This window comes from Miscanthus floridulus, chromosome 8 (assembly GCF_019320115.1).
Source record: "Miscanthus floridulus cultivar M001 chromosome 8, ASM1932011v1, whole genome shotgun sequence".
NCBI lineage: Eukaryota > Viridiplantae > Streptophyta > Magnoliopsida > Poales > Poaceae > Miscanthus > Miscanthus floridulus.
In genome coordinates this window covers 108,956,365-108,969,045 of record NC_089587.1, presented here as the reverse complement: position 1 = coordinate 108,969,045, position 12,681 = coordinate 108,956,365, and the positions used below count along the sequence as shown (strand labels likewise).

Genomic DNA, 12,681 nt, shown 5'->3' with positions numbered 1-12,681 from the left:
ACCTTTATTTGCCCAATCTGGTGGCTGGCTCCCTTGACGTGGCAGGGTCTGCCGCGCCACCGATCTTAGCGCGGTAGTGCCACGCCATCCCTAATAGCGTGTAGTCCCAGGTAAATATCGCCCGCGAGCCACCCTCCCTCGGTCTGTCTGCTCGCCGCCGCGCACGCCCCCCCCCCCCCCCCGCACGCCGCGCAGCGCCCGCCCGCCCACCGCCGCGCAGCGCCCCGCCAGCAGCACCCGCCGCCCCGTCGGCCCCCCGCCCGCGCCCGCCGCGCCCACCCACTCCCGCCGCTCAGCGCCCGTGCCAGCCGCGCCACGAACGCCGGCGCGTCACGGCCGTCGGCCGACCGCTCATATCAAGGTAGCTCCCTCTCTCGATTTCATGTTATTATGATTGTTGTTTTAGTTAGGGTTAGTGATTTAGGATAGTTAGTGTCGGTGTTTTGGACCGGGGGGATCCTCAACCAACTAGTGAATTTGTGTTGCGTGTTCCCAATCCTGGATGGTGATACAAAGAGACACAAGGCTTATACTGGTTCAGGCAATTGGTGCCCTACGTCTAGTCTGAGAGATCGATCTTGTATTCCTTGCACCGAAGTGCTTGTAGTAGGGGGTTACAAGCTAGGTGAGAGAGGGAGCTAGTCCCAGGTCTCGGCGGGGAGTGATGTGGACTGCTTGAGACGTTGCTCTCAAGCGGCAGGGAAGTGTGCGTGTTACAGGGTGTTGTTCTTCGTGAGTGCCCCCGTCCTCCCTCTTAGAAATGGCCCAAGTCCTTTCCTTTTATAGTTTGAAGGGAGGACAAGGGTAGTACATGTGCTAACTATACGGCGTCGTGCGAACAGAGGCGGCGTGTCCGAGCCCTGTAGCCTGTTCCTGTGGCGGTGTGGTCATCGGAGCGGTCTGTCCTTGGAGCACTGGGGCGACGTGCTGGTCACATCCGATCCTGTGCGTCATGGGAGCTCCAGGGCTGCTTGAGAGCGGGCGCGGCGGTCAGCGTGCGGGTCGCTGTGGATTGACTGCGCGCGAGGTCGAGGCTCGGTTGGTGCCGAGGCCGAACTGCAGTGGGGGGTCTCGGCAGACGTGAATCTCGAGATAGCCGAGACCCTGGTGTAGAGTGCCGAGGCCCGGAGGGAGCGGTCGATCTGGTATACTGGTTCGGAGGCGATGATGACCCGGGCTAGGCTTCCCATGCCGCGTTGTTTTTGGGGCAGGGATCGCGGGGCACAGTGTAGTGCGGGCGCTGATCGTGGGCACAGCACCAGAATACAGTGGCCGGTAATCCTCGCCGCGCCCTGTCTCAGCCGGTATGGTGTTGATGCGACCTCTTGTCCCGTCGGCCACTCCGTAATGTTGAGACGTCGTCCAGCTGAGATTGTGGGATGGTTGACGCATTAATAGGACGTGACATGCTGTCGGGAAGACTGGTCGAGGCGGGAGCAATGGGTCGTTGACAAGCCGGCCTCGAGCGATACGGAGAATAGCTGTCTCATTCGAGGCTGCACGCACGGGGCCTCGGGCGAGACGGAGATTGGGCTCCTTGTCGAGGCCTTTCGCGAGAGGCCTCGCGCGAGGCGGAGATTGCGTCAGGGCGTCGAGACCTTCCGTGCGAGGCCTCAGGCGAGGCGGAGAGCCGGTGGGCTCGGACGGGGCCAGTGATGAACCCATGGCTTACCTTCTGGTTTCGTTGTTGATGGGATTTAAGTGACTCTTTTGGTGTACGCTCGGGGTACTCCGTTCTATGGTACCCGACAGTAGCCCCCGAGCCTCAGGGGGAGTGCGTGCACTCTCCCTGAGGGTTTGTCGAGACTTGGCTTGCAGCCGCTCCCGTAGGGATTGTGTTTTGCTTCTTTGAGGTTTTGGTGGGTGCGCGCGAGCGCACCCACCGGGTGTAGCCCCGAGGCCCTGGAGGAGTGGAGTCACTCCTCCAGGGGCTTTTTTGTGTTTTGAGTGAGGAGTTTTTATCGTATTTGCCGAGCCCACAAGTGCGAGTTCGGGTCGCGGGGTTTTGGCAAGGTCGCAGGGAGAGCCCCCGAGCCTCTACGCGAAGCAAGAGGGCGGTCAGGGGTGCCCCTGATTTTTTGTGCGGCCCTCATGCTTCCTTTTCACTCGGAAGGAGGGGTGGAATGTGCCAGGCTACCCTCGATGGGCACGAGCGGTGACACTTTCGGTGAGCTGTTATCGGGTAAGTCCGAGTGGAGGCCCGCGTCCCGTTTGCTAGGGGACGGCTAGTGGTCCGGAGACGCACTCCAAGGGTACCAGAGGGTTTCTCTAGTGGGTGCCGACGCCGTTCGCTGGGCCCCGGTGGCTCGGTGCCTCCCTACGGTGGGATCCCATTCAGAGACCTCCCTGCCGGTCTCGGACACGACTTAGGACGCCCTGAGCGATTGTTTGCTCGGGCTTCGGCCATTCGTGGGCTCGCCCATAGTCATCCCTGACTCTGTTGCCCTAGGGCGGCTGTCGAAACCTTAGGGGGCCCAGCCTTCGAACCCCTGGACCGTAACGGGCTCGGTGCTCTTTATCGTATTTGTAACGAAACTTCTAGCGCGGGCTTAGGTCGTTTGTCTTTGTCTTGGGTGCAGGAGGAGCCCCCGAGCCTCCGCCCAGAGCGAGAGGGCGGTCAGGGGTCCCCTGGCTTTTTTGTTCGACCCTCACATATCCTTTTCGTTCGGACGGAGGGGTTGTTTACCGAGCCCATTTGGGTGCAAGCCTGGGCTGCTGAGTCTCGGCAAGGTTGCAGGAAGAGCCCCCTAGCCTCTACATGGAGCGAGAGGGCCGTCGGGAGTTCCCCTGGCTTTTTGTACGCCCCTCGCGCGTGAGGGTTTGTTTGCCGAGGCCCCTTTGGGCGTGAGCCTGGGTCGTAGGGTCTCGGCATATCTGCAGGAAGGGCTCCCTAGCCTCTGCATGGAGCAAGAGGGTCGTTGGGAACTCCCCTGGCTTTTTGTACGACCCTCGCGCTTCCTTTTCGCTCGGAAGGAGGGGTTGTTTTGCCGAGTCCCCTCGAGTGCGAGCCGGGGTTGCTAGGTCTCGGCAAAGTTACAGGAAGAGCCCCCTAGCCTCTGCATGGAGCAAGAGGTCCGTCAGGGGTTCCCCTGGCTTTTTTGTACGACCCTCATGCTTCCTTTTCGCTCAGAAGGAGGGGTGGAATGTACCAGGCTACCCTCAGTGGGCACGAGCATTGGTACTTCCGGTGAGCTGTTATCGGGTAAGTCTGAGTGGAGGCCCGTGCCCCGTTCGCTAGGGGGCAGCTAGCAGTCCAGAGATGCACTCCAAGAGTACCGGAGGGTTTCTCTAGTGGGTGTCGAGGCCGTTCGCTGGGCCTTGGTGGCTCGGCGCCTCCCTACGGTGGGATCCCATTCGGAGACCTCCCTGCCGGTCTTGGACACGACTTAGGGCATCCCAAGCATTTCGCTTTCTTGGGCCTCAGCCCCGTGTGGGCTCACCCGCGGTCGTCCCTGACTCTGTTGTCCTAGGGTGGCTGTCGAAACCCCTAGGGGCCCAGCCTTCGAACCCCTGGACCGTAATAGACTCAGAGCCCGGTTCCTTCATCTGAAAGGAATGGGGCGGGGGGGGGGGGAATATCTTCCCCATTGGCTTGGCAACGGCTGGCGCGCCTTTTGAGGCAGTTTTCTAGGGAGGCGGAACGACGCCTGCTACCGTAGTGGTTGGGCGCGACGTGGTGGATGGGACATAACTGTTCCCGCAATTAATGAGAAAAAAGGTGGGCGCGTGGGCGGTAAAATCGGATCGGTGTTAACCGCGCCGGATCCAGGGGAAACTTCCTCGATTTCATCGCCCATCCGTTTTGCCTTCTTCCCGCATAAATACGCAAAGAGCCTCGCCCCTCCTCACCTTACCTTGCCTGTGTTAGCTCTGTCCCCATCGAGCCGTCGCTAGAGCAGCGGGTGCCGGGAAGAAGAAGGGAGAAGAGCGAGCCAGGGAGAGAGCGAGAAAGAGAGAGAGAGAAAAAAACTTACCGCCGTATTCGATCCCTCCACCGCATCCATGGCCGGCGACATCGTTGTCATCGAGGCAGACCCTTGGGATCCATCTGACGTCACTGAGGAGATGCTTCAGTCGCTCATCGACGGCGGACTCCTTCGTCCGGTGACGGACCCCAATAGGCCGTAGTGGATCGCTCCGTCGGGCGAGCCAGAGCTGAGGCCTCGCGACGGTTACGTCGTGAGCTTCGTCTCCTTTCACGAGCGCGGCCTCAGCGTCCCGGTGGATTGGTTCATGCGGGCGCTCCCGCACTACTACGGCGTGGAGCTCCACAACTTCAACCCCAACTCCATCGCACAGGCGGCCATCTTCATTGCCGTCTGTGAGGGGTACTTGGGGATTGCTCCCCATTGGGAGTTGTGGCTCCATCTCTTCTAGGCGGGGCATACCACTAAGCCGACGGGCACGTCGGGCACGAGGAAAGCGACGAGGGCCAGCGGCTGCACTCTCCAAGTGCGCCCGGACCGCCAGCACCTCTACATCCTGGCCCAGCTCGCGTCATCCAATCGTAGATGGTACACGAGCTGGTTCTATCTTCGCAACGACGATGGAGGACTTCCCCCCTACACTGGGCGGATTGTGGGGAGCTGCCCAGAGAGGTGGAAGTACGGCGTCCTGAGGGAGGATCAGCCCAAGCTGCAGCCGCTTCTGGAGGGGCTGGAGAGGCTACGTGGCTGTGGCCTCACCGCGGCTATGGTCGTGGCTGCCTTCCACCGCCGGAGGGTGCTACCGCTGATGGCTCGGCGGCGGCGCCTGTTTGAGATGAGGCCGGGTGAGCCCAATGAGGGCATCCGGATGTCCTCCTCCGCCCTTTCCGACGAGTAAATTCTTCGTCGGGTGGGGGAGATGGTGGAGGCGAAGCTGAGGGGCGGCAACCTGACCCCCATCGTGATGCGCCCGTCGCGGGGGTTCCTCTCGCTGGTAAGTCGTGCGCCGCTGTAACCCCCGAGCCTCTTCTGTTTCTCCTTACTTCTCGTTCCCTTATGCGCGTTCGCCGTTCCTGCAGGGGATGAGGGACGTGCGCACCTCTCCACCGCCTGTTCCCGAGGACGCGAGGCGGCGGGCGATCAACCGGGCGCACGCCGAGGCGTAGAAAAAGCGGAAAGACGCCAAGGCGGCGAAGCGCACGAAGAAGATCCTTGCGCGCGAGGAACTAGATAAGCGTCACCGGTAGCAAAGGAAGGATGGTCTCCCGTTGGAGGAATCCCCATCGCCGTCGCTGTCGACGGAGGCCTCGGACGGGGATGATGAGGGCGAGATGGGGCGAGGTCCCCTGGACCATCTCCCTGACGTAGGGGAGGTGGTGCCCGGGGCGTTGGCAAGTAGCCCAGCACTCCCGGCAGGAGGAGGAGGAGCTGACCCGGGGTCGGCAATTGCCCGCTCCGGGGCCGAGGCCGACACGCCCGAGGCGTGGGCATTGGGCAAACGCGCCGTCAGCTCGGTGGGCTCGGCGGCAGCGGTGGAGCAGGTGGCGGCGGAGGCGGCGCAACTGCCCCCGCAGAGGACCGAGGGGGCGCCGGGGTCCGTTGAGGACCAACCGGCACCGATGAACACGGAGGCCATGCCTCTGCCGCCGCCACCGTCTTTGCGGACAAGGGTCGTCATGGCGAAGCGGTTGCCGCCCCGCTCGAGGTAGGTGTATTTTTGGTGGGGTCGCAGTGCTTTTCGTTCGTTCTTTTGTCTTGTGCTGACCCTACGAACGTTTTGTCCTTAGCCGAAAGCGACCTGCGGAGGTGCCTACGTTGGCGCCCCTTAAGGCGCTCAAGGTTAACCCTGGCTCCACCACCCACTGGGTGGCGGAGGCACAAGCCGCCCTGCATCGTGGCACGGCATCGGTGAGGGCCGACCCGAAGGAGCCGGCCACTCAAGGAGGGGCTACCGAGGCGTCCCTAACACAGGAGGGGGAGGCAGCGCCTCCGCCCTGCGATGGCGAGGCCCGTGGGTCGGATGCGGCCGAGGTTCCCTTGGCCACTGAGACCACCAGGACCGAGGTCCCGGGGTTTCACAGGCCGGGGCGACAGAGGCTGCGGTGCCTAGGACCATCGAGGCCGCTGCGGCGGGCACCGGAGCCCTCGTGACCGCCGAGGCCACGATGGCGGAGGCCGGAGCCCCCGAGACCACTGAGGCCACGATGGCGGATGCCGGAGCCCCCGGGACCACCGAGGCCACGATGGCAGAGGCCGGAGCCCCCGGGACCATCGATGCTGACGTGATCGTGGAGATGAAGGCGACGGAGGCCTTGGCGGCACCCTTGGTTCAAGGCCCGCCGCCGTTGCGGGAGAGCGCCCGGGAGGTGGAGATTCTTCCGATCTCCTCCGACGATACTTCCTAGGCGCAGGAGATGGCTGGCGCCGAGGTGGCCGGTGTCGTGGAACAGCTGGTTCCAACCCCGGGCGAGGGAAGCTCGGCCCTCGCGCGGGTGCGACCCGAGCCCCGTGGGTGGAACCACCCGCATGTCCTGTGGCAAAGCCGGGATGATCCTGAGGCAGAGCCTCTGTTTGCCCTCAAGGACGCGGCCAAGGGTGGTCGCTGGGACATGTTCGAGTAGTACCACCAGCTAGCAGAGCGGTCTCTACGGACGGCACTGTCCGTGGTGGCCAACGATTTGCCCGGAGTCGCCCAGGTTCGTGCTTTCTTTTCCCATGCGGTGGTCTTTTTCCGAGCTTTCTTTGTAGGGATTGACCCAGGTTCTGTTTCCCCCAGGAGCTCGAGACCTGATCTCTTAGGAAGTCGGTCTTCCTCTACTGGGAGAGGGATGTCTGGGACCAGCTTCAGTGGCAGAAGGGCCTTCTTGCAAGCGCCAACGAGCTCCTATCGGTGCGGAGCGTAGAGGTGGAGGACCTCCGCCTTCGTTGTGCCGACGCGAAGGTCGAGGCGGCCACGACCCAGGAGCAGCTCGCCCCTCTGGTGACGTGGGTCAAGGAGTTGGAGGAGGAGCTCACCCGCGCGGCCAGTGATCGGGATGCCTTCAGGTCTCGAGCCGTAGAAGCTACGGCCTCGGCCACGGCTCTTGCTGGGCAGCTAGGGACGGAACAGAATGCGCACCAGCTAACGAAAGGCGCTTTGGATGAGACCCTTGCAGCGGCTGAGGCCTCACGAACCGAGGCTGTGGTTTGGAGGGGAAAGGCCGAGGGTGAGTCCTAGTTCCTTCGTTTTATTCGCTTTTTCTTATGTTTGTTCCCTAACTTCCTCGTGTGACGCAGAGCTGGGGAGTGAAGCTTCTAGGGCGGCCGAGGCTTCTCGGGTCGAGGCTCAGCACCTGAAGGAGAAAGCCGAGGCCTTTCGGGTCGAGGCCTGACACTGGGAGCTTAAGGCCAAGGGTAAGTTCCATAGGCTTCTGTCCCTATTTAGCTTGTTTTTTCTCTTGCTCAACCCCATTCCATTTTCCATGGTGCAGAGTTAGAGGTGGAGGTTACCCGGGCAGCTAAGGCTTCCAGCGCGGTGCAGACGGTGCTCGAGACCAAGATCAGGGAGCATAAGGCGCTGAAGAGTGCCGCCCATGCCACCTGCGAGGCCCTGGTGGTCGAGGGGGTTCAGTCAGGCAGCTCCCTTGGGAGCCGTCTGATTGCGCTGAGCGGTCAAGTGCGTGAGCGACTCCGAGGAGCGCTGCATACGGGCGTCAAGCGCGCACTGGCCGTCATCGCCTCGCATTACGTTGGTGTTGACCTTCAAGCCATCAGCGATGGCTACGTCTTGCCCGATGATGACGATGAGGCCGACGAGGTGGTGACAAAGCTATTGGAGGTGGCGGAAGGCCCTAGCACCACGTTGGCAATGTTGTTTAAAGAGGAGGTGGTCCCTCCCCCGTCGTCTGCCGATGCCGGAGGTGCTGAGCCTTGACCTAGGCCCAAGCGGCCATGTAAATAGAGTAGGAATTAACTATGTATCGTAACGTTTGTGGCCGCGGAGGCCTTTCTTTGGAAGTATTCGTGTTTCTTTAATCGTTTGTCTTGTATTTCCGAGCCTCTGCCCTCTTGTTGTTTCTGATCTGATTTCTTTGCAAAAAACCTCTTTGGAGCCTAAGCCGTCCCCTGGGTGAAAGGTGGTGAGGGAGCGCCGTAGCCCGGAGGCTTAGGCCGTCTCATGACTCAACCAGCCTTCTGGCCCTGAGACGGGCTTTTGGTCCTTGGGTTTTCTGCAACCGATTCGTCAGAGCGTGCTAGAGGGTTTGACGTAGGAATTTTTTCGAAAAAACGACTAAAAATGGCGCGTGGGACTTTAGGGGGAATCCCCCATCTAGCCCCCGAGGGAGATTCGGTTCTACGAAGGCAGAGCCGAGTCTCCCTTATAGTGTCATCGTATTGCTGAGACCAACGATAGGCTCGGGGAATTTCTTAAAAAATTAGAACAACTAAAAAACGGGTTTCAATTGTATTTTGAGAAACAATATATACAATGCTTGGAATTTTAAGGATAAAAGCGATGTAGCTGTTCTATGTTCCAAGCGTTGGTGAAGATTTCGCCCTTTTCATTGGCTAGCTTGTAGGTCTCGGGCTTTAGCACTTGAGCGATGATGTACGGTCCTTCCCATGGCGGGGTCAGCTTGTGGCGGCCCTTGTTGCTCTGTGCTAGCCTCAACACCAGGTCGCCGACCTTCAAGTCTCGGCCTCGGATGCGCCGGGCCTAATAGCGCCGTAGGGTCTGCTAGTATTTAGTCGAGTGTAGCAGTGCGACGTCTCGGGCTTCCTCCAGTTGGTCGAGGGCGTCCTCTCGGGTGGTACGGTTGCTTCGTTCGTTATAGGTCTGTAGCCTTGGGGAACCATATTCCAAGTCAGTGGGGAGGATGGCCTAGGCCCCATAGACCAGGAAGAAAGGCATGAACCCCGTGGCTCAGCTTGGAGTGTTCCTCAGGCTCTAGATGACCGATGGGAGTTCGGCGAGCCATTTCTTGCCGAACTTCTTCAACCGGTTGTAAATTCTTGGCTTGAGGCCTTGTAGGATCATGCCGTTGGCACGTTCTACTTGGCCATTGGTCCTTGTGTGTCCTACGGCCGACCAGGCCACATGGATGTGGTGGTCATCGCAGAACGTCAAGAATTTTTTGCCGGTGAACTGTGTCCCATTGTCGGTGATGATTGTGTTAGGAACCCCAAACCTGTGGATAATGTCAGTGAAGAACAGCATTGCTTGCTCAGATTTGATTCGATTGATCGGACGAGCCTCGATCCATTTGGAGAACTTGTCGATTGATACCAGTAGATGGGTGTAGCCCCCGGGGGCCTTTTGTAGAGGCCCGACCATGTCGAGCCCCCATACGGTGAATGGCCACATGATGGGGATGGTTTGGAGGGCCAGGGCCGGGAGATGTGTCTATTGAGCATAGTACTAGCATCCCTCGCAGGAGCGTACTAGCTTGGTGGCGTCGGCGACCGCCGTCGGCCAGTAGAACCCTTGGCGAAAAGCATTTCCTACGAGCGTCTGAGGCGCCGCATGGTGCCCGCAGGCCCCTGCGTGCAAGTCCCAAAGCAGGGCTCGGCCTGCCTCGGCGGTGATGCATCGTTGAAGGACACCGGAGGGACTTCGCCTATACAACTCATCATTGCAGAGGACGTAAGTCTTGGCTTGGCGCGCAAGCCGTTGGGCTTCGGTCCTGTCACTAGGAAGCTCCCCCCGTTCGAGCCAATCAAGGAACGGAATTCGCCAGTCCATGTCCTGGTCGGTTTGGGGGGCTCGGTGTTGACTTCCATGACCTCGGGCTTGGTCGAGAGAGTCCCAGCAGCAGAGGGGGCGTCGAGCCCCGTCGTGGGTTTGATAGGTGGGCCCTCCTCTGCTACCAAGGTGTAGTCAATGGAAGGTTTGTGGAGGTCCCTGGCAAAGACGTTCGGGGGGACCGGTGCCCGTGCCGAGGCCATCTTTGCTAGTTCATCGGCGGCCTCGTTGTACTTCCGCGTGATGTGGTTTAGTTCGAGACCGTCGAACTTGTCTTCTAGGCGACGTACCATCTTGTAGTAAGCCTCCATTTTGGGGTCGAGGCAGTTTGACTCCTTCATGACTTGATCGACGATGAGCTACAAGTCGCCCCAGACGTCGAGACGCCGTACCCCAAGTTCGATGGCGACTTGCAAGCCATTGACGAGGGCCTCATACTCGGCCACGTTGTTGGAGGCGGCGAAGTGGAGCCGCACCATGTAGCACATGTGTACTCCGAGGGGCGAGACAAAGAGGAGACCCGCGCCTGCCCCGGTCTTCATCAGAGACCCATCGAAGTACATGGTCCAGCATTCTATCTGGACTTGAGCAGGTGGTAATTGGGTGTCGGTCCACTCAGCCACAAAATTAGCTAAGACCTGAGACTTAATTGCTTTCTGAGGCGCAAAAGTCAAGGCTTCCCCCATAAGCTCGATGGCCCACTTGGCTATCCTGCCTGAGGCTTCCCGATTATGGACTATCTCTCCCAAGGGGAAAGACGATACCATAGTCACTAGGTGGGACTCAAAGTAGTGACGCAGCTTGCGCCGGGCCAGGACTACGGCGTAGACTAGCTTCTGGATGTGGGGGTAGCGCATTTTGGTCTCGGAGAGCACTTCGCTGATGAAGTAAACAGGTCGTTGGGTGGGTAGAGCATGCCCCTCTTCCTGCCTTTTTACTACTACGGCAGCGCTGACCACTTGGGTTGTTGTGGTGACATAGAGTAAGAGGGCCTCGTCCCTGGCCGGGGGTACCAGGATAGGAGGATTAGTGAGCAGTGCTTTAAGCTTGGCGAGGGCTTCTTCGGCCTCGGGGTTCCAGAAAAAGCGTTCAGATTTTCTCAAGAGGCGATACAGAGGTAAGCCCTTTTCGCCGAGGCGCGAGATGAAGCGCTCAGGGCCGCAAGGCATCCCATGACCCTCTGCACTCCCTTGAGGTCTCTGATTGGTCCCATGCTGGTTACGGCCGAGACCTTCTCTGGGTTGGTTTCGATGCCACGCTCCGAGACTATGAATCCCAAGAGCATGCCTTGGGGGACCCCGAACACATACTTCTCGAGATTGAGCTTGATGCCCTTCTCTCTAAGACATTTGAAGGCTATCTTCAAGTCGTTGACGAGATCTTTGGCCTTTCTGGACTTGACCATGATGTCGTCCACATAGGCCTCGACGGTTCACCCAATGTGGTTGCCAAAGACCTGGGTCATGCACCGCTGGTACGTGGCCCCCGCGTTTCTGAGGCCGAAAGGCATAGTCACGTAGCAGTACATGCCGAATGGGGTGATGAAAGAAGTCACAAGCTGGTCGGTCTCTTTCATCTTGATTTGATGGTAACCAGAATACGCATCAAGGAAAGACAGGGTCTCGCACCCCGCAGTGGAGTCAACGATCTGATCGATTTGTGGTAATGGGAAGGGGACTTTTGGACATGCTTTATTCAAACCGGTGTAGTCTACACACATCCTCCATTTCCCATTTTTCTTCCTAACTAACACGGGATTAGCCAACCACTCTGGGTGGGACACTTCGTTGATGAACCCGGCCGCTAAGAGTTTCTGCACCTCCTCGCCGATGGCCCTACGCTTTTCCTCGTCGAATCGGCGCAGGCATTGCTTCACCGGTCTAGAGCCGATCCGGATGTCCAAGGCGTGCTCGGTGACCTCCCTCGGTATGCTCGGCATGTCCGAGGGACTCCATGTGAACATGTCGGCATTCGCACGAAGGAAGTCGACGAGCATGGCCTCCTATTTGATGTCGAGGGTGGCGCTAATCCTCAGTGCCTGGTCATCGGGGCAGGCGGGGTCGACCGGGACGAGCTTGATGGCCTCTGCGGGCTCGAACGCCCCTGCACGACGCTTGGAGTCAGGCGCCTCGCCACTGAGTTGGTCGAGGTTGGCGATGAGGGTCTTGGCCTTCGCGAGAGCCTCAGCATACTCGATGCACTCGATGTCGTAGTCGTATGCATGTTCGTACGTGGACTCTATCATGATGATACCACTGGGGCCTGGCATCTTGAGCTTGAGGTAGGTATAGTTGGGGACTGCCATGAACTTGGCGTAGCATGGCCGCCCCAGGATGGTGTGGTAGGTTCCCCCGAACCCGACCACCTCGAAGGTAAGGACCTCCTTGCGGTAGTTGGAGGGGGTGTCGAAGCAGACAGGAAGGTCGATGCGCCCGAGGGGTCGTGTGCGTTTCCCTAGCATGATGCCGTGGAAAGGTGCGGCGTCGCCTCGGAGCCTCGACCGATCGATCTCCAAGAGCTCTAGGGTGTTGGCGTAGAGGATATTGAGGCCGCTGCCTCCGTCCATCAACACCTTGGTGAGTCAGGTGTTGCCGATGATCGGGTCGACAACAAGTGGGTACTGTCTGGGATTCAGAACATGGTTGGGGTGGTCATCTCGATCAAAGGTGATCGCCTCTCAAGACCAGTCGAGGTACCGGGGAGTGGCCACCTTGACCGAGAAGACCTCTCGACGTTCCCTCTTTCGCTGCCGCACCGTAAGGCACGCCGAGGGTCCGCCGAAGATCATGAAGGCGTTGTGTACCTCGGGGAACCCGTCGTCCTTGTCATCGTCCCGGTCGCCGGCGCCCTTCTGCTTGGCGTCGTCATCGGGGAGCCCGAGCCTGGCATAGTAACGCCGCAGCATGGAGCAATCCTCGAGGGCGTGCTTTACCGGGCCTTGGTGGTAAGGGCAGGGTTTCTTAAGCATGTCGTCGAAATGTCTAGGGCCCCTAGGGCCTCGAGGATTCTTGCGTTTTGCGGCCGCGACCAGAT

General features: G+C 59.8%; 1 protein-coding gene across 1 annotated transcript; it reads right to left on the bottom strand.

Annotated features, from left to right (window-relative positions):
* Nucleotides 1–11,650: 11,650 nt before the first annotated feature.
* On the bottom strand, nucleotides 11,651–11,953 carry LOC136469710 (uncharacterized). Its single transcript, XM_066467795.1, has one exon. It carries the CDS (start codon nucleotides 11,951–11,953, stop codon nucleotides 11,651–11,653), a length of 303 nt encoding a protein of 100 aa, XP_066323892.1.
* Between the last annotated feature and the right edge of the window lie 728 nt (nucleotides 11,954–12,681).